The 21,420-nt window shown below is 43.7% G+C and overlaps 2 protein-coding genes across 2 annotated transcripts in view; one reads left to right on the top strand and one right to left on the bottom strand.

Annotated features, from left to right (window-relative positions):
* Positions 1–1,198: 1,198 nt before the first annotated feature.
* odr4 (odr-4 GPCR localization factor homolog) lies at positions 1,199–11,165 on the bottom strand. Its single transcript, XM_079216155.1, has 14 exons — positions 11,118–11,165; positions 10,716–10,819; positions 10,285–10,401; positions 9,880–9,972; positions 9,021–9,127; positions 8,902–8,938; positions 8,617–8,760; positions 8,430–8,525; positions 6,022–6,069; positions 4,772–4,891; positions 4,569–4,683; positions 3,475–3,678; positions 1,736–1,789; positions 1,199–1,310 (listed from the first exon to the last, which is right to left on the bottom strand). The coding sequence occupies exons 2-14, from the start codon at positions 10,812–10,814 to the stop codon at positions 1,240–1,242; spliced, it is 1,305 nt and encodes a 434-aa protein (XP_079072281.1). The 5' UTR covers positions 10,815–10,819; positions 11,118–11,165; the 3' UTR covers positions 1,199–1,239.
* A 609-nt stretch (positions 11,166–11,774) lies between these two features.
* The window catches only part of LOC306746641 (nucleoprotein TPR-like), a gene marked incomplete at its 5' end in the record, with an annotated part of 33,058 nt that continues 23,412 nt past the window's right edge, over positions 11,775–21,420 (top strand). The window contains 18 exons of the mRNA XM_079229576.1: positions 11,775–11,925; positions 12,718–12,822; positions 12,983–13,047; positions 13,475–13,565; positions 13,816–13,919; positions 15,946–16,110; positions 16,402–16,494; positions 16,995–17,075; positions 17,209–17,296; positions 17,526–17,663; positions 17,744–17,838; positions 18,842–19,039; positions 19,166–19,273; positions 19,858–20,081; positions 20,393–20,556; positions 20,649–20,773; positions 20,872–21,020; positions 21,121–21,283. Coding sequence (XP_079085702.1) covers positions 11,775–11,925; positions 12,718–12,822; positions 12,983–13,047; positions 13,475–13,565; positions 13,816–13,919; positions 15,946–16,110; positions 16,402–16,494; positions 16,995–17,075; positions 17,209–17,296; positions 17,526–17,663; positions 17,744–17,838; positions 18,842–19,039; positions 19,166–19,273; positions 19,858–20,081; positions 20,393–20,556; positions 20,649–20,773; positions 20,872–21,020; positions 21,121–21,283 — 2,307 coding nt within the window. The remainder of the gene's footprint in view (positions 11,926–12,717; positions 12,823–12,982; positions 13,048–13,474; positions 13,566–13,815; positions 13,920–15,945; positions 16,111–16,401; positions 16,495–16,994; positions 17,076–17,208; positions 17,297–17,525; positions 17,664–17,743; positions 17,839–18,841; positions 19,040–19,165; positions 19,274–19,857; positions 20,082–20,392; positions 20,557–20,648; positions 20,774–20,871; positions 21,021–21,120; positions 21,284–21,420) is intronic.

The raw sequence follows: 21,420 nt of genomic DNA on the forward strand, positions 1-21,420 counted from the left end.
TACCTTCACCATTACCCATTTTACTGAACACAGCCTGAACGCATTATAATGGAACTGAATGGAGTCTCCGTGCTGTGTCCACAGGCTACTAGCTCTCCTGCCGATTTCAACGCTGATTTGTTCTTTACTATAGAGCATGATCAGGTATCTGCGGCTAGAAAGCATTAATGCCGATCTCATCACATATTTCTACTGGAAATCTACTGGATGAAAACGGTCAGCATTAAAACTTTATTTCACACTATGCTGGTTTAACTCGGTAATTAATCCGCGGCCCACTGTGAAGGGGGATCCCGCTGGTCACTGCGGTGTTACACTGCTAGAATTCAGCCATCATTAATTCTATTATTTTCACCTGTGCTTTTCTTACTATGATATGTCAAAATGTCCTCCAGGAAAAATGCCTATTGAATATAGCATGAATAGAAATGCAATTTTAATATGTGATTTTATAACAAGCCATATGTGTACATCAAGCAACATGTAGTACTGATTGCAATGAGGAAATTATTCTGAATAAGAATTCAGAAGTTATAAAAGTTGAGGTTACAACGAATGTCTGATAACTCCATACAGGAAGTGACAGAGCAGCTGGATACTACAGAGGAGGCCCAGCAGACACAGATGGCTGAGCACCAACCCAAATGACTTGCACATGCAACCTAAACCATTTCAAAGAAACCACAACAGCTGTTACAACTGAGGAGGTAGCTGTCGTTGGAAAGCTGGATGACTTTCCTCTGCACCCGCCTGCTCTGATTAGAAACTTGTTCTGAGAACAGAGGCAGGCTAATCTGAAACCGCGTTAATGTGAGGGCTGGACTGGACTCTTGCACTTGGGGGCCAAGGCAACAGAGGAAAGCCCAAAAGATTTTCAAGGGTTGTTAAGTTATTCTTTAAGTTCCCGCAAGTTCACACAGTGAATAAACCATCGAGCTCCACAATCCCTAAACATTACTAACTCAGATGTAGCACTGTTTATTAAACGCTGTAACGGTCATGTGATCTGAACTTACCTAAACACTTGGGTATTTTTTAAACCTGGACCCTATTTCCCCATATTTTTGAGAAGACAACGCATTCTTTTTATTTCGGTCCAGAATTGATCATTAAAAACATTGTTTATATAAAAAAATATATATAAATACAAGAACATGATCCCCAATTTGAATTTCCTGATTCAACAGACATCTTGTCGAAATGTTAACAACAAAGTTTTATTGTGCATGGTTGTGGGTATCATTCGTCATTGAGATAGAGCATCGAGGCAGCAGTGGCAAGAAGGGCGGCGGCGGTAGCCATGGCAACACCTAAACAACAGAGAGGACAGTTAGGATTCACTCATACCATCTCTATAATCGTTAATTTGTAACATATTTAAAAAGTGGTCAGTGTGTATTATAGTAGATCGACTATCTTAGTGCAGTGATGATGAGGATGATGTTCTGAGAAACCACATCAAACACAATCTAACAAGTGAGAGCAACTCCCTGCACAGTGTATGCTGGGAAAAAGGGCGGGGAACAAACATACATTACGCAAATATGTGCAGCGTTTGCTTGTGAGAACCAATGATATTGCCTGGTCAATTTGAACTTCCTGGAACATTTTTGTCCCACTAGTCTCGTGATGAGCATGAGTTACGATCTTGCATGTTGTAAAGAGCTGGCACAAGGTCCGTGTGAGTGTTTACTACGTTGTGGTGACGCTATGAGGCTGGTTGTAGGGCTTTTACCAATGTAGCTGCTCCTCTTGGGCTCTTGCGCTTCATTGATTTCCAGGGTGGGCTCTGAAAACACACAACACACCGTTTCACAAACTGCTCTCAAAATCTTAGTAACCCAAACTTGGTTATTGGGGGAAAAAAAAAAAAAAAAAATCAGGTTAAGGATGGAAATCAAAGAATTCATTTAAATCAACTGAGAGAACCTAATTTCAACAGAGCTTTACATACAGCTGGTCAGAACAGATTTTCTTCAATGCCAGCCTGTATTGTATAAACACACTGCTCAGCTGTGTAAATGCTGAGAGTTCATGTCAGTTTCAGTTGGACTTTGGATGGCATTTTTCTGGGTACTCATAACTAAGGTAATGATTAATCTTTTCATGGCCAGAAACAACGCTAAACGTATGCTTTAGGGTGGGCTTACTGTGATTGACGGGTAGCAACCACAGCGTAGTCCGGTTTGGGTGTTTTACCAGCTCTCATCCTTTCACTGTGTGTTTTCACTTCATGAAAATTAAATGGAACATTTTGGTCACCTAAAAATGTCTTATTCAGTCTTCTGTTGTATTAGCACCACCCTCTAGGGCAGGGGTGTCCAAACTTTTTTCACCGAGGGCCACAAACAGAAAAATACACGAACGTCTGGGCCGCTCAGGTGAGGTACATCGCAAAATGAATCAAATGAGGTCAATTGTGCTGGTTCTTCAGAGAATCATCAAACTGCATCAGTTCTAGTTCAGACTCTCTTCCACTTCTTCTGCATCTTCATGAAGAGAGTCGAGAACAGGTTGATTAAAAAAACGGAAGCACTGACTGAATTCTGTCATGACACGTGATGAAAGACACATATTTCCCCTTTTTAGCAGAAAGGTTGACCTCTGGAAAAGCTCATTTGATTTCAGACAGCGTGGGGAAGAGCGCAGCGTTGACGTTGTGTAGTTGTGTCTCATAGAGACGGAGCTTCACACAGAACGCCTTCATGTGTGCGTGAGGTTGTGGTACCTGCTCTTTGTCTTGCAGGCTCTTGCTCAGTGTGTTGAGATGATAAATAAGATATAGACTAGAAATGCCAGGTCTGCCAACTATAGAGGGTCATTCAGCTCATGAAGAGGTCGGTCCTTCTCTCTCAAAAACTGGTCATTTCTGACCTTAGGGAATAAAACCGCTGCAGCTGGAGCCGTGACTGAGCAGCGCACCTCAGAGTGAGAGAGCAGGTCCCGTATTCAGGTTCAACATCAGGCATATTTTCCGGGCACATTATTCCTGCAGCTTCAGTGAGGCTCCGTGTTATGAAGTCTCGTCTCAGAGGTTTCCGTGTCGCGCTGTGAGCTGAGCGACCTCGTAGCTGCTCGTGTAGCATTTTATTGTGTTTTGTTTGGACAGCAAAAATATGATTGTTGAGCTAGCAGGCTAGCTGCCATTTGCTTGACTTTCACTTCATTATTTTTTAGAACTTGCCAATAAAACAGTTGGCCGTAGTTTGGACACCCCTGCTCTAGGGTCACTCCAGGTTTAAAAAAAAAAAACAAGACAGCAAAACCCAAGACGCCGACGGCCAAAATGCTTCAAAACGGCCGCCTACAAACCATTGGGTGACGCCCAAGTCCACTTCCTATCTTCTTTCTATGCTCTTATCCCAATGTGCTCCAAATTAAAATGATGGATCTGGTGTGAAAATCCTACTTCCCGAACAGAAATGATGTACCACATGGCACAGTAAACACTGAGCAGACACACACTCTTCCTACCTGCTGCAGCCTCTCTCTCTAGGACTTCAGCGGGCGTTTCCTGCCTGGTATCCAGGTCTTTCTCGGCTGCGTCAATGTCCAGCATCTCCTTCAGCCTGTCAGTCACCTCAGACAGGCCCTCGTCACTGAAGTGGTAGTCACACACACACACCGGCCCGCTCGCTTTTACCGGACAGAAGATACGATGGGGGAGACAGAACTTCTCTGCAAGAAAAGACGGTCAGAGGGGAGCGGTTGAGATGGCTTGCATTGAAACAGTTTCTGCCGAATGTTACTGTGGTTAGAAATAAAGACACTAAAGTGAGACTAGGTAACTTAAGAAAACGGGTCTGAATCCCATCTGTCCCCACCGTGCGTGGACAAGCACTGTGCTGGGTGAGGCAAAGTGTCTACATATTTAGTTTTTAAGAAGAACATTTTAAGTTTTAACATTAGCCACCATAAGCTGCTGGTTGTAACAGACCAGACCAAACGAGTGTATTGAAAGGATGACGAGCAACTTTTGATATAGGATGTTATTTATTCTGTATATAGTTGCACTATATCAGCTGAAAGTACATACTTACATATTTCACAGCTGTAGTTGTTTTTAATAAAAATATGTATTTGTTCTATTTTTTTTTTCTTTTTAGAACTCACATTTAAACAAGTTTACTGGGAGAAGTAAATAATGTAGTACACAGAAAAAGGATATGCACTTTTGTATGTATACGGTATGTATGTATCATGTATTTATGAAGCAACGTGTATGTAAAGTCGTATGCATCCATGCAAAAATAAAAAAATAAACAAAATACAAATCACAAAAAATATTGTACCCTCTCCCAGTACGCAGAAGATGGATTTTAAAAACCTTCGTCCCAAGGATACCTGTTCTCTTTGTGTATTGTTTACCCGGCACTGCAACGCAGGTTAATCATTTCCCCACATCTCGTTTTCCCAATGCATATCTTCCGATCGCCACGTGAATCCCACCTCTTCACGGGGATTGGTTGACCCAAAACCCGCCCACCACTCAGACCTCAACCTATGCCTTCACTTCCACTATCTGGAGACAAAGGCTCACGATTGGTGGAGCACACCGGTGCGTGTACCTCTCTGATGTCTGTCTCTGCCGCTGCCCTTGCTCTCCCCGTCTGACGTCCGCAGCTCCTCCAGCAGCATCTGAGCCCTCGTGGCCATCGTAGAGACCGCGTCCCTCTTCAACAGCTGTCAACAATGGAGATTTCACCATTAAAAAAAAGAAAATGTAGCGAAAAGCTTTTGATTTGCCATCGTCTACAGATCACAGCCTTACCTTCTCGGCCAGTTTGGCCTTGGGTTTATTGCTGTGCAGGTAAGCTCTGCTGTGGATGGCTCCCCTGACTGACACGCAGCCTCCACACCGCTGGATCACATCTGTTGAACTCCGCTCATCCTAGCATACACAGGAAATCACCGTCCTGTTATACACAGCACGTACCACAACCTAAAGCTGCATTAACAGTGGAGAGATGGGCAAAACATATACAGTATTTATCTGTTTCCCTAACTTCTTCTTCTGGGGACCCACTTAAAAAGAAAAACACAAACCATTGCAAAACCAATTCTCAATAGGCCTTATTTATAAATAGTGAGAGTGAATTTGTGCTTATTTTTACGGCCTTTTCCACATTGCAACTAAATCAAAGGTTTACGCATGTCAGTTAAATACTTCATAAATGAGACAAAAAAATATTTATTTTCATTTCCTCTCCTCAGTCAAACAATAAACAAGGGTTGACACCGTATTGCCATCGTCAAATCTTCACAGTGATGCGAAAATGTGCTAATGAAACAAAGGATAACTCATTATTCACAAATAACAACATGGCGGCTTCAAAATAAAACCCTCGGCCTAGATGTATTAGTCAGAGCACTACATAAAGTTTGTATTTAAGAGCAATGCTATAGAATCAGCTGGGTAAGGCGCCTAGAAACAGCTGTTTGGGTCGTACTGTTTAATTAAATACCCTTAAAAAAAAAGAAAGGGACAGTTCATCTCAAAATCTGAAATAAATATTTGATGCTATTTATCAGTGTAGATTGTTTTGGTGCGAGTTGAGATGTCTTCCTTCTCTCCAATATGATGGCACTAGAGCTCACGGCAAAATAAAATCTGGATTATGGTCTGTTTCCCTCTCATCAGCATGCCAGCCTTTAATATGAGAGTCTATGTAGTAAGTAGGCTACAGTTATCAGAACAATACAAACACTCAGGCTCCCTCATGTGGCTCAAAGGAGTACTGCAAATACAAATACAAATTCTAATAATTTACTTGGCGACCCTAATAAAATCTCCTGCGACCTACTTGTGGGTCCCGATCCAGTGATTGGAAATGACCGGTGTATTTAATATACAGTGCTTATACGTTATACAATACATTTCAATTGATTTTGAATGGCAAACGTTTGAGTGGTAGAAAAAAATGTAGGCCTGTACTACAAATATTATATATACAATGTTTACATTTTTATAAGCGGTGGACAGCAATATGACAACCGTGTGAGTGTGTTCCTGTCTCTTACCGGCGTGATGAGCAGCTGAGCCGTGTACGTCTGTCTCACATTCCTCTTCTACAAAAAGAGGCAATAACAGACACAATTACACTCCCGGGAATCATTTAGATTCATCATCATGACTCCATGCAGTTGTTTAAGGTATTTTAATATGTTATAGTTACTTATATTGTTAGGTGGTGTTTTAACCTTATCCACTTCAGAAATCTGAAAAACATTAACATTGATGCCCTGGCTCTGGACCTCAAACTTCTCTCCATTGGCTCTACCAACTTCCTCTCTGGCACTGACTTAGTGGATTCCTACAACCAGTCCCTGAGCAGTCTTCTAGACCTTCATGCTCCCATGAAATCCAGGTCAGTCTCCTTCTCGTGTTCAGCACCCTGGTAGACCTGCGAACTGCATAAGATGAAGACTGCTGGGTGTGTCATCGAGCGGCGGCTCAAGGCTTCTGGACTGACTGTTCACAAACAGGCATATAGAGAACACCGGAAGGCCTTTGCAGAAGCTCTGAGAGATGCACAGTCCAAGTTTTATTCCACCATTATCAACAACAGCCCTGGTAACTCTAAACAACTTTTCTCTACTGTAAATCATCTTCTCAAACCGCTTTCACTTGTCCATCCGGAGGCCACTGAGGATAGGTGCAATATGCACATCACTTTTTTCCGACAAAAAGTTGAAAACATCCGCTCACACCTCTCCGCCACTGCTGTCCTGCCTCTTACAACCACCGACCCACTATCTGAGTTTGTCCAGCGTCTTTGCTCCTTCTCAAATGTCACACAGGAGAAAGTGGAGGATATGATCAAAAACACAAAGCCAACCACCTGTGCTCTGGACCCTTTCCCATCAGCTCTGTTAAAGACAAACACCTCTGCCATCTCTCCACTAACTACCAAGATCATAAACCACTCCCTCCTGGCCGGCCATATTCCATCTGCGTTAAAAACTGCTGTCATCAGACCACTACTAAAAAAAAACACCCTGGATCCAGAAGTTTTCTCCAACTACAGGCCCATTTCAAATCTTCCATTTCTGTCCAAAGTTCTGGAAAAAGCAGTTGCAGCACAACTTCACGATCACCTCAAAGACAATAACCTTTTTGAGAAGTTTCAGTCTGGTTTCCGCCCTGGCCATAGCACTGAAACAGCCTTGGTCAGGGTCACAAATGACCTCATGATGGCAGCAGATACCGGTTCCCCATCTCTACTCATCCTCCTGGACCTAACAGCTACTTTTGATACGATTGACCACAACATCCTTCTTCACCGTCTGAAATACACTATTGGATTCTCTGATAAAATACATAACTGGTTCACCTCATATCTATCCGACAGAACGGAATACGTTACCCTGGGCAAAGCAAAATCATACACCCACAACGTCACCTGCGGTGTGCCCCAGGGCTCAGTGCTGGGCCCCACTCTCTTCACCGTCTATCCGCTTCCCCTGGGTAATATAATCAGTAGGCATGGGGTGTCCTACCACTGCTATGCTGATGACACACAGCTCTATATGAGGACAACCCCCACTTCTTCTGATTCCCACTCTATGTCCACACTCACCACCTGCCTGGAGGACATAGAGACGTGGATGAAACTCAATTTTCTTCAGCTAAACAGTTCAAAAACAGAAGCAATCCTAGTTGGCACACCACATCAGCTCCGCTCCTCCACCATCACCTGTATCACCTTCTCGAGTCAAAACGTCCCTCTCTCCACATCTGTCACCAACCTTGGTGTTTAAATGGACCCCAATCTCACTTTTGACACCCACATCAAACACCTCTGCAAGACAGCTTTCTATCACCTCAGGAACATCGCCAAACTCCGTCCAACACTCACCCTGACAGATGCAGAGAAACTTGTCCACGCCTTTGTATCGTCTAGGCTGGATTACCGGAATCTCTAACAGGAACATCCAGAGACTACAACATATTCAAAACAGCGCTGCCAGGATCCTGCTAAGAGTCCGCAAATACGACCACATCACCCCCGTTCTGAAATCATTACACTGGCTCCCCATCCCGCACAGAATTGAGTATAAACTCTCCCTCCTCACTCATCAGTGCATTCACGGATTCTTACTGCTAAAATATCTTTTATGGGCTTTGCTTTTAAATATATCTTAAAAAATGTTCTTGTTTTATTCTGTTCTGTAGCACTTTGAGATTGCTCAAATATAAAGTGCATTACAAATGCAATGTATTATAATTATTATCAGCCGGGTCAGAGCCCTTATTTATCAAGCGTCTCAGAACGCTATTTTGTTTAAAAGTATTTCAAATACTCTACACTCTACTTCTCACTCGATAAGTACCAGCTGTGTAATTATAAAAATTGGCAGCAACCGTCTTTAGATGAATACAGATGTAAAGATTGAACTTCTTGAAATGTTGCTTAGATGTACACAACCTGTCCTCCTGCGAGCTCCGCGTCCTCTGCCAGCTTTCTCCCATCGATCAGACAAACTCCGCTCTCCAGCTGGTGTGCCCACGCCTTGAGCCCCTCCTGAAACAAAGCATGCCCTGAGAACAGTTCCACTGAAGTTCCTGAAAGAATGCATGAACTTGTTCGCATGACCGTGTGTTCGGGCACTAACCTTTAGACATTTATCCATGTCCTCTGTATCGGTTCTGTTGTCTGGCAGGGGCAGCAACATGTCCACGCTGATACAACAGGACACCATGCTCCAGGAGGAACACACTCCCGGCTGGTACTTCCAGTCTGCAGGCTTGGCCACGCTCTGCATTGGGAGGATTGAGTACAACACAATGCTGCAAGTCTGAGATCTCAAATACTTTTTGAAGGCAATATGCAACAGATTAAGTGCAGCAACGCATACGGAAGCCGTGGCTTTTGTGAGAAATGAAAGACGGACACCGACCTTGGGGTCTTTGACGTCAAAGGTTCTGCAGAAGGTCCTAGGACAAGGAGTTAAGGAACATCCCCACGAGGTGTCTGGTAGCTAACGGATCCCGCAAGACGGCACTGCAAAAAGGATACTTTCTGGTTTTGGGGTTGACGTGCAGTGCGACGCAGTCGGCTATGTCATCATCTGCAAGGTTCCACAGACGCTCGGAGGAGATCAGGTTCTCCACGGCAAAGACCAGCTGCACACGAACAGCGCACAAGGTTCAGAGGAAGAGAACACAGGTACAAGCACATAAGCATCATGATTATTCATTGATGTTAGAGCCAAGATATTTTTATTCCACATTTAAATAAACAGAGAACTTCTTTAATTTCCATGCTGTGCTTACATTTCTGCCGATGTACAAATCTCTGCATCAAAGTAGGACTCAAAACAAGGTTTTGCCTTCACCTGAATCAAGTGCATTTCGAACAGACGGCTACAATGAGTAATGTACAGTATATTACTCTGGACAGCAGCCACAACCTTCAGGAAAGTCTTTCAGAGGCTGACAGCTACCCAAAAAAGTGAAGCCAAAACTTCTCCATCGCGCCGTGCTGGCTGGCTGCTAGTTTAGGAAGTGTTTGATTTGATATGCAGCAGTGAGGACCAGTTTAAAAAATGGTCCCCATATGTCCCTCAGACACAAAAACATGGTCAAATAGTGTCCAGGATGAAAAATACTGAAGTTGCCCGTTAAGATCTGTGGACTCCCAAAGCAGCTCAAGACCCATCTGTTTAGATTTATTCACATGTTATGGTGTTTTAATCTCTTTATTTTTTAAGTCTGTTCACTTGTTTTTCAATTGTGAAGTGCTCTATAAATTAATTTATTAATTTACTTGTCCCATCAATATTATAAGCAGATTTTAATTTATTTCTGCCCCCTAGTGGCCAGAAATGTAAGGATGCAGCTTTAAGACATGTCAAATGTGTTTCTATGAATCCCACCTGTCGGAGTGTGGTTAGGGTCTTCTTGGCGTCAATGTCAGTGACGATGAAGACTCCCAATACAGACAGGCCTCCGGGCAGCATCCAAGACACCTGCAAACAGAGGCAATGTAAACTCTCCGTAATAGCTGCAGACACCGGCAAAAACACAGTGCCTTTTATTGGCAACCATAGTTCTCTTGCTGCCACTTCCACTGTTCAGTTTTGCCATCTAACCCCAATGTAGATAACACATACTGTACATTGTAAAGCACATCTGTAGCTCCATGAATTTGATTCTGCAATGATATCATTACATGGAGCCAAAGATGTGTTTACAACTACTTCAAAAACATGACACACAATGTAAATAGTCAAGACCACATGAGCGTGCGTTGGGATGGAGCCTCGTCCCTCTCCACTCACCTGTCGAGCATGCTCAGTCACCCACTCCTTGTCCAGAGAGTCTTCGGCCGCTGCAGGAGACTCCTCCCTTTGGGGCGTCCGGGCTGCCATGACGACAAACTCCCTCTGGGTTGAGCTCTGAAACGTTTAGTCATCAATATCGGTTAACATGTCATCACTCACACATACAGCAAATCCTCTGTCACATCATATCACGTCGTATTATGAGACACCAAAGCTCTAACTGACATGTTTTATCCAGTTTTACATACTGAACTTATTGAGTTCTACAGATTATATTGTGTTGTTCTGTGTTACAGGTAAGGCTATTTGTCTAGTTACATCAGTACCAACATGGTACTGCAGTGGGTGACATCTGCAAACTGTTACAGCTGGTCTGACTCAACAACAACAGGACAGGAACCCAGAGGGATGTGTGTGGCCAACCTTACCTGTCCAATCAGCAGGCCTGTGACTGGACCTGCTTTTTGTTCACACTGTTTAGTCAGATATCCCTCCACGGCATCTTCTACTATATAGCTGCGCCCCATCCTGCCTGAGGGAGGAAAGAAAGTAAGTGTAGCCACTTCAGCAAAACGTCTGCATTGAGAAAGTGGAGACGTGGCTGAACAAGCGAAGGCTCGACTTTGAGCGTTATCTACAAAAAAAAACCTCAAAGAATTTATACCACGTACAACTTAAACTCAAGTAGTACACCCCACTAACTTTAGCTAACCGATATTAACTCACTACGATTAGCTAACATTAGCGTTATATGGTCGAAGTTGCAACCCGAAAGAGTTCGTATTCAAGGTGCCTCACTACCTAGCTAAGCTACGTGTCATGGGCAATACCTGACAGGAGCAAGGCAGTGGGTACAATATGAAGCAGAAGGCAGGCTTTTGACGGCTTGCAGGGGTTCGTCAGCAGAGCAGCAAAACTCAATTTACCAACATGCGTTGTGCAATGACGTATTTCCGTCGCACAATTTCGTCGGCGTGTGTCAATGGTCAAGTTACACAAGGGAAGTCAAACAGCTAACGGAACCTTGTTGTAATTTTTTTAACTTTAACTAACTAACTGCACCGAGAATGAGAGTAGTGTAACTGTTCACAGTACATAAATGAACAATAATACAACTAGTAATATGTGTGACGTTACTTCTGTGTGTGTTGGAATTACGCGGTGATGCTAGATGTGTCTATGGCTTCCCGTGTGACAGCTATCAGTTAAACTACGGTTTTCAATACTTACTGAATTGTGTATTACAGCAAAAAACATAACTTGTTTAGTTCAGTCCTTGCAAATCCGTCATGACATACTAGCCACAGGATTGTCAATATTTGCTTTATTTTGAAAGTTCAAGTCGATATCCTGCTTTTGAACATGCGCGGCTTGACACTTCTCAGTTCGTTCATCGGAGCGGGTTTGTGGACAGTACAACGTTTATACTTTACCAGAGTTTGGTGTCCATTTACTGTTATTTTCCAGGGGTGTAGCGTCAGGTGGAGATGGCGGCCGTCCTGCTTCAGGTCCTCGAGCGGACGGAGTTGAATAAACTCCCGAAAGGCGTCCAGAACAAGCTCGAGAAGTTTGTAACGGAGCTGCAAAATGCTAACGAGGAGCTCAGGACGCTGCACGAGCGGTTCAAAGCGGACAGCGGTAGGTAGACGGTAGTTAGCGATTAGCATATGAGAGACGATAGGAGCCTAATGTCAAACTCCACTATACTGTGAAGCTGTCGTCTGGTGCATCCGGCAATACAAATACTAATAAATAAATACAATGCTATGTCTTATCCACATTGCTTACAAACTCCCGCTAGCGTTAGCTACGATGTCACGTTAATGCTAACTTTGGCGGAAGACAATAAACGTGACACCACCGGCTCTTAAACTTGACGTTTTAGTTAAGAAATGACGGCATGGTGTGTTGACTTAATGGCGACTTTAAGGTCAATTCACAACTATTTAGTGAAGATCTGTTATGTTGACATATTCTCTGTCAACTGAGGGAAACAGTACATTGCCATAAATAGCATGTGTTTTGTTAACGTTACTGAGAAGAAGCGCAGCTGAATACACAACAAATAATTCTGTTTTATTTCTGTTTTAAGAGGTTTCCATTGAATCCACCCTCCCCTTTTAAATTACACCATGCTTCCCTTGAGAATTGTCAACTTGAGTGGGCTGATATTGTGGTCATTGATGTTTAAAACCTGCAGCTGCCTGTGTATGCGTTCTGAATATGTATTTCACAATAATCAACCTTTTATCTGTATGTCCACACATGACACATGGTGCCAGTCTACACATCAAATCTGTTGCCGTTTCAAACTGCTGTTTTTGACAGATGAGACCTAGAATAAAACCGCTGTCGTCTGTGTGCTGCAGGTATTAAGTTGTACGACGTGTGTACTCATGTATTCCTCTTGAATGCCCTCTGTCCCTACAGAGCAGCAGTACTTTGACATTGACAAGAGAATGGCGGAGAGTCAGGAACAGATCCTGTCTGCCACCAGGGACGTGCAGACGCTCAAGGAGGAAAATATGAAACTCAGTGAGTCCTCACACACATTTCCTTTCCTTTGGTCAATGGAGGGATCAGCGCTAAGAGTACACAGTTGGCTCTCGTTTGACTCAACTTCCGGCCTCACTCAATTTTTGTGTTAGCCTCCATGATCCTTGGTGTGAGCGGTGTCTTCTTCTCTTTTGTGCAGACGAAGAGCTGAGCACTCTGAAGGGAATAGAGGGAGAGACCCCTGAAGATCAACCACCACAACAGGTAGGATGCCCATCCACCTCGTGAGAGAAACGGCTTCGGCTTACATTTGGAAGAAATGTAAGCAAATGTATTAATTGAAAGAAGTACGCAGATTTTTGGTTGGCTGTTTGTCTGGATTGTGTTGAAAGTAAAACATGGAATTGCATTTCATGATTGTCTTTTTTGTCAGATTAGTAAAGAAGTGAAGAACTAACTTTCTTCGCCCCACACAATCCTCTGTATACAGCAGTTAACCTCTGAAATGTACAATGTTTTTAGCAGACTGTCGGACCGGTGGATTTTTACACGTACCTCATACAAAGGACTCTGCTACGATTTCTGTCTTTTTAACACTTTATTTAGAGTTATTCAAACAACCAAAGGTTTCCAGTTTCCTACAAACCCTGGATAGTTTTGTAGTTCAAATGGTGTGTTTGTTTGTTTACAGCAAACCAAAGCCAAGTATGAGATCGAGGCAGAGAAGAGAGAGCTGGCGAGGCTGCTGGAGAAGAGAACACAGGAGGCGGAAAACCTCACTGGTAATATATCAGCTTTACACACAAACACACACACGCATTTAGTTTTTAGACATTTGGTTAGAATGGCCAGCAGTTATGGTTGTGTTTTTCAAGTCCATTTTCTTTATACAGCCCAATATCACAATTGTGTCTGATGGGACTTTACAATCCGTACAGCACACGACAGCATCTGTCCTTAGACCCTCGAGGAGTTCCATTTTAGTTTTTTTTGGGTTGATGTTTAGGAATTTGTTGTGTGTGTTTTTTGCAGAGGATGTGAAGCGTCTGAATGAGAAGCTGGCAGAGACTAGCAAAGTAAAGACGGAGCTGCAGCTCAAACTGGACGGCATACAGTCATCTGAGGCGTCTGTGCAGGTACGCACAAAATCTCATGGAGAGCTGCAGTGCATTTAGCTGCAAACTTTTTCATTTACTTGTGGGAAAACGGCATGTCTGTGTCCTGACCACCACCAAAGTTGCTCTAAGGCAGGGATTCCCAAAGTGTGGTGCGCGCGAGCTGCCTCTAGGGGGTGCGCGAGAGGAAAAATGTTATGGTGGTCTAATGGTGTAATAATTAATATTAAACATAATAAAAAAATTAAGTAGGATTTTTTTAATTATAAAATGTCCCTTTGTAAGATTTAAAATTAAAAACGTACAGTTTAATAAATAGATGCAGTTCCGGTCCGGCCGCCAAACTCTCTTTTACTACACAGTAGATAGCCTAGCTTGTGCACCTAACGTCATTTCATTCATTCAGCAACATCCATGAAAATATTTTAAACTGGCTGAAATCGGGGAAGCTGTCAGGTGGGACATCTGAAGCTATCAGTATAAAAGAGGAGAGGGACAGAGAGAGAGGGAGGTACCGGAGGGAGAGAAACGGAGAGGTGCGTTGGGGAGAGACCGGGAGAAGAAATCGACCGGGAGTCGGAGAAAGAGGAGACCGAGCGGGAGCACAGAGACCCATCGCGGAGTCAAGGTGAAAAAAGAGGAAACGAGAGTGAGCATCAGACTGGGAAAAAAAAGAGGAAATATGATGACAATTATCTGGGTCTGGGCTTCACTTGGATTGGCAATGCAGATTGCCTGAAGCCACAGTGCGTGTTGTGCAGTGAGGTTCTGGCTAACAGCTGTCTGAAGCCTCTTATTTGCGCCGCCACCTGAACACCAAACATGCCAGTGCAAGTCAGAAGCCCCTTACATTTTTTAGATCAAAATTGGAAGAGTTACAAAACAGCCATAAACAATTGCAGTTTTATTCACGTGAGTCTCTCACTTTCTCCCTCTCCCTCTCTATCTCTCTTGCTGCAGGCTGCGCTGCATGTGAACATCCTCATATGGACGCCTCCTTTTTTATTTATATCTGTTTCTGAGCCTATGCATGTGCCACTCTTTGTTCTTTACGTGGCTTACTGTGTTTAAGTAAATAAATGTGAAATGCAATCTGCCTCTGAGCCTGTGCGTGTGTCCTCGCCATCCAGGGAGCTGTGCGACTGAGCTGTGCAACTCCGCGGAAGGCGCTTAAAATTGAGAATATTTAAACTTTTAAGCGCGCCGAAAAAACGCTAGAAAAACGCAGCGCGGCATTTAAAAAGCGCGCATGAAAGGCGCGCCGTACCATAGGAAAACAATGGTTTTGCTAGCGACGCGTTTTTGAGAGTCGCATCTGGTGTGAACGGCCCTCTATTGCTCTTTAAAAGTGACGCCTTGTGTAACTGACATTTATACAGCGGACTAAATCTTGTAACAAACGCCACGCGCGAGCAAACAGTTCTCGCATTAGTCCGATTTTATGCGGCTATAAATAGGCTCTGTTGCGTTTTTTTTTAAGGTGTGGGGGATTAGGGGTGCGTGAACCCGGTCGGGATGTAGAAGGGGGTGCGTGGCCTAAAAAGTTTGGGAACCGCTGCTCTAAGGGATAGTTTTGTATTTATTTTTTAAAGATGGTTGTATGAGGCACACCTCCATATTCGTTGTACACTGTATTTAGAATATTGTCACCGTTTTACCTTGTTGTCAGACAGCCCTTTCTCACAGGGAACTGAAGCTGGTACATCCATCTATGCTCTCTTCAAAACCACAGGACTCCTTTGACAAACATTAAAATTTCACCTGACAGAACACAGGAGTTGTTACCGCATACTGGATCAGTTAGTTTCCTTTGTGTTTTCATGTGACCCAAAATAACCATTTCAAACACCAAAGTCACTCAAACCCAAACTTTCCCTTGAAGCAATCGCAAAGACTCTGAATCCGAATTTATATCCCAAATCATCCATTGGTCACAAATCCTTAGTACACCCATCCTTTTAATATTACAACCAGACTGTATCAGCCATGAGGCTCTGATTTATAATGCGCTTTTTGTGATTGCATGTCCTGCGTTTGCACGTCGTAGCACCGAGAGAAGCGCATGGAGCAGGAGAAAGAGTTGCACGAGAAGAAGATCGAGTGGCTGACGGCAGAACTGAAGACCAAAACGAAAGAACTGTTGAACACCACCAGGGAGAAAGGCAGGGAGATCCTGGAACTGCAGGGGGTTCAGAAGAACATCAAAGAGCAGGTAAAACACACACACACACACACTCACTCAGCAGATTGTGTACTGTTACACTCCCATATACCAATGGTTTCCCTCCAGGCGTCAATCTGCTATAATACCAGAACATGTGGAATATGACAGAGGTATTTGTGCCAGTATGTGTGCTGTTCTCCAGTTGTTTAAAATATATTCCGAAATGGAAAAACCCAAAGAGAACTTGTTTGTTCCAGCCAGCTTTCAATGAAATGTCTCATTATAAATGAAGACATCATGAAGCGTCCTATCCATATTGCTCATGTCTTTCTTTGACAGATGACCAGACTGGAAGGACAGCTGACCTCTCTGAAGCAAACCAGTGAAAGCCATCTTAAAAGATCCGAGGACCTCAACAACAAACTGAAACAGGTAATGAAAACACGCTGGTGTCTTCAGCTGAGAACATCATGGAGAGACGAGTCTTAAGACAACTAGCAAGAGCAGAATAAGCTGAAGATTTGGCAAAGTTTTCATCCCACAAATGCATGTTCCTTACAAAAGGGGGACCGTTTAAAAGGAAAATGAACAGGCTTTCCAACAGTATAAAATGTATTGTGAAGACGCATTGTTACACCAGAGAACTAGACTACCAAACACTAATTTCTGAACTTTTTGTTTGATGTTTAAATTATGACTGGTGTGTTTAACTGCATGAAAAATGAATCGGAGCCCACAAGGCCAAATATGAGCGATTGCTGACGAGCAGTGTTGCATTTAAAAGGGTTTTTTTTTTTTTTTTAAGCGAAGCTGGGATTTTTGGCATTAAAGAAATATATTTTTGGCCTTTCTTATAGGTGAAACACTGTATGTAATCCATGTATCCATATGTGGTGTTATTCATCGTTTATATGGTCCCTCTGTCTCTCCAGGCTAAAGACGAGCAGAGTGCCATGGAGGAGAAATACTGCAATGAGCTCAATGCTCACGTCAAGCTGTCTTCCCTCTATAAGGTGAGAGTCACGGCAGGCCATTTGAGATAAATATATACTCTTTATTTTGAAAAAAGAAAGGTATTGGCTCTAAAATTGTGTCGTCATGTTGTTCCCTCCATGTAAGTATTACATGTCTTTGTTCTCCCTGTAGGGGGCAGCAACCGACATGGAGACGAAGAATCAAGAACTGAGCAGAGCAGTGGAAGAGCTCAGCAAGCTGGTTAAAGACACTGGGGAAGGTATCGCACCGGCTTTTACTTGTCTTCCAACACGCAAAATTGTTTACTGTGGAACTCTGACTCTGTTAGCTGTGTTTGGACTGCTGATTGTCGTGATCCTGAAGTATTGAACAACGTAGGCAAGGGACTGGCCCACCTCGAATCAGGAAACTGCCACCTTGAGCCCCGTTTCTATGTGTGACGTGTCAGTGGTGACCCGTGTGATCTATGACACTGTCCGTTTTTGCAGCCAACAAGACCCTGGACAAGAAGGTGTCGGATGGGGCAGAACTAAAGACGCGGCTTGAGGCGGAGCTTCGAGAGAAGATCCAGAAAATGGAGAAGGAGCTGGAGAACGCCACAGTGAAGGCTTCTGGCAAACACTGCTGTAAGAACACACACACACACACACATTCAGTGTCTGACTTGCAAAGGGCCATTTGCACAGTGTTGTGTGTTCTACTCCAGGTGCGCCCTCTCTGACCGATGAGCAGCTAGACGCCATGTGTCCGTCGGCGGCTGCCATCGCTGCCATTGTCAAGCCTGGCATGAAGTTCTTTGATGTGAGTTTGAGGGGACGCTCCAGGGCTGGGTGACATGGTGGAACTCACATCAGTAGTGTATGAAATGTCTCCATAATAACTGCTAAAGTATTCAGATTGATATTTGCTCTCAAGAACTTGTGTTCCACGGTTTGACACTGCACTGTCCCAATTAAAACCACAATGTTTGAGCCCATGACCATTACAGCATAAAACATACATTATATTATATCAGGCTTTCAATCTGGAGCTTCGGCTTCAAATTATACTCTTTAATATTTTCCACCATTTTCCTCATGTTTGCCCTGTGGGGCAAATACATGCAGTTTTACTGGTTTCCACTAGAAGCATGGCTGCTGTATTATGTGTTTGATCCAATGCATTAAAAGTGATGTTGATGCTAAGCGTAGACATATGCCAGACTGAAAAACATCCTCATAGCATTTGGTATAAAGAAAATAATGCAAAAAATTGTTGTTCATAAAAATGAAAATATGTAAACAAACTGGCATTTAAAGGGTTAACATTCTGAAAATGAATATCTGGGACATCAGAGCCTATTGTAGTTATATAATGTACTGGGATGTTGTGTCCCTTTTATGTTTTCGAGTCATAAACTTGATTTTTTTTTTTTTTTTTCAACAAAGCTTGAGTTGAATTCTGCAGAGAAAAGATAAGAACATATAGCAAAGAAACCTGGTCACCATGAATCCACGAAGAATGTCTTAATCCACAACTAATTGCCAGTGTAATTAACATATTGCACGTTTTGAGATGCATTCAAGAAAGCCATTGGTTTCCACTGCTTTTAATAAGTTATGAAAAGTAGATTGATATTGGTCATCCATCCATAAACAGTCTATAATTTGAAGTATATGCAATTTGTACTTTTAGGGCAAAAACCATCTGTATTATCTGGCTTTCTGTGTGTTTTTCTGATGACGGTTAGGTAACTGTAGTCTACCTCACTCTGGTTCTGTGCTTGTTGTAGCGAGTTTTAACTCCTCCCCCTCTGCGCTTTCAGCTGTATAATGCGTACGCGGAGTGTCAGACGCAGCTTCAGCTCGAGAAGCAGGAGACCAGGAGAGTGAGCCGAGTTCTGGATGAGATCGTCCTGGAGGTCGAGTCCAAAGCCCCTGTCCTCAAGCGTCAGAGAGAGGAGTACGAGAGCATGCAGAGATCCATGGCCTCGCTGTGCAACAAGCTGGAGCAGGCTCGAACGGTCTGCCATACATTCATCTGTTTTTGTTAACGCTTACATTCTATTGTGTTTTCAAGTGCGTTTATTCACCTTTTGACGACATGTTCTGATAAGTTTAACATTCCTTTGTTTACTTTTTGTCATTAGGAGATCTACGGTTTGCAGAAAGAGAAAGAAGAGGCCAAGCAGCGCTGTGATGGCATGGAGAGAGACAAACTGAGGACAGAGAGACATATAGAGGATACATCTACTCAGGTACACACACACACACACACCAAGCAATACATGCTTTCAAAGAAATCTAAATGTTAAATGAATCTGTTTTAGTAGGAAAAGAAAATGTCATCTGTGACACAGGTGGGGAAAAAGTTGCGTGAAAACGTGTGAAACTTTTTTCTGTTTTGCTTGTTGTCATACTCATTCTGTCCACAAGAGAAATGACAGTCATTTTACATAACTTGCTAATGGATTCTATCTGTACCTTGTGTTTAGAGCACTTGGAGAAATAAAAACTCACCTGGAAGAAAAACATGAATGATTTAGTCCTATTTAGAACTTTGGACTGTGTGCACTTCATCCTCTTGTGGCCAAAAAGAGTATAACAACAACAACAACAACAAACTCTTGAAAGAAAAATAAATGCACCTGCAAAAGAATAAGCCACCAACCTCCTTCTCAGGGCTTACGTAGTTCAGATTTTATTTTGATACAATTAATTATCAATTAAGTGAACAGTGGTTTGATAAAATATTCTCTTCAGTTTATAAAAATACAGAATGAAAGGAGATCCCTGCTGACTGGTACAGATTCCTTCATTCATTAATGTGTCTCTTGTCCAGGTGTGTGCTCTTCTGGTGGAGCTGGAGGAAGCCAGGGGTAATCAGGTGACCAAGGAAGATGGCAGCTCCGCCAACATTTCCAGCACCTCTGAGGTCCTCAGTCCGCGCCAGCTGTCCTTCCGCAGTGTGGAGGAGCTGCAGAGGCAGAACCAAAGCCTGCTGAGACGGCTGAGGGAACTGGAGGAGGAAAAGGACCGACAGCTGAGCCAAGTGACATCAGCGCGGTAATAAGTGCCATCACTGAAGCAGCAACAACAGCAATAACATCTGACCTTTCTCACAAAACTACAAACAAATTATGTAAAAGTCTTTATCTGCTGGGGCTGTAGCACTGAGTTCCAAATTCCACCTGACACAAGCGCCACAAGCTTGAACGTAGGCAATAAACATTTTTTTTTTTTTACATTTTGTAGGTTTGTCCTGAGATCAGGCTACAGCTAATAATGTTATAGATGGTAATAGTTGGAAAAAAACCTAACGTAGGGTTGGTGGGCAGCGAAGCTAAACATGACTTCCGTCTCTGGTTCCTCCTCAGCGTGTCAGAGTTGGAGGCCAGCGTGGACAAGCTGCAGAAGGAGGTGGAGCAGCTGAGGGAGCAGAGGAACCAGCAGAAACAGCTGGCCGACTCAAGCGCCAGACAGAGAGACATGTACAAGGCCCTGCTGACGCAGAGCACCGGCTTCAGCCTGCCTCCTCAAGGTGAGCAGAAAAACACACATTGGCATATTTATGGAGATTCTTTACACTCAGTTTAATGGTATTTATAACACAAAGTGTTCATGTGTCAGCAGGTTCCAATTCTTCATCCCACCCTGCACCTGTTAAACCGTCGGTGCCGGCTACTCGCTCCACTCCTCAGAGAGCCGCCGCTGCAGAGTCGGCACAGACCACTCAGACTAAGGCTGCGTTAAAACAGGTACGAACGCCTGCACACGCTCACTTCAATCTGCATATCTTCATTAGGAATACAAAAAAATGCCCTGACTGGATGCGTTTGTGTCTGTGCACTTCCAGCTGAGCGACGCCTTCACGCTGTACAAGAAGGAGAAGGCGGAGAACGACAGGATGTTGAACGAAACGAACGACCGGCTGCAGAAGCAGCTGACAGATCTCCGCTCCAGTCACGCTAAGCTCACCTCGCAGCTTGAGTTCAGCATCAAGAGGTTCGCTCGGCCCAGCACTGCTGCTGCACCCCATGTCTCATGGTTCAGCTCTTTTTTATTTATCCTTTTTAATGCAGTTTGTGTTTTGTGTCGCCGTCAGGTACGAGATGCTCCAGGACACTGTGTCAGCCTACCGCAGAGAGATCTCTGCCCTGCAGGACAGGAACCAAAAGATGGCTGCAACGACCCAACGACACGAGCACATCATCCACACGATGAGCCAAGACCTGCGGCAGGCCAACGAGAAGCTGGCGCTGGAAGAGGTGAGGAGGAGGAGGAGAAGCTTAATGATCTCAAGGGCACAGGCGATCAGTCTCGGATATTACAGATTCTGTACTGTACAGATTATCTATCATGCGCCGCAAGACCACACACACAAACAGCAGCCGACCATTGTCAC

Source organism: Taurulus bubalis (genome assembly GCF_910589615.1).
Source record: "Taurulus bubalis genome assembly, chromosome: 1".
In the NCBI taxonomy this organism is placed as follows: domain Eukaryota; kingdom Metazoa; phylum Chordata; class Actinopteri; order Perciformes; family Cottidae; genus Taurulus; species Taurulus bubalis.

Coding starts and splice junctions, on each gene's coding strand:
- odr4 (XM_079216155.1), bottom strand. CDS start 10,814: ATGGGGCGCAGCTATATAGTAGAAGATGCCGTGGAGGGATATCTGACT. Junction 9,128..9,879: donor CCCTAACCACACTCCGACAG/GTGGGATTCATA, acceptor GTTCGTGTGCAG/CTGGTCTTTGCCGTGGAGAA. Junction 4,892..6,021: donor CTCAGCTGCTCATCACGCCG/GTAAGAGACAGG, acceptor TGTGTATGCTAG/GATGAGCGGAGTTCAACAGA.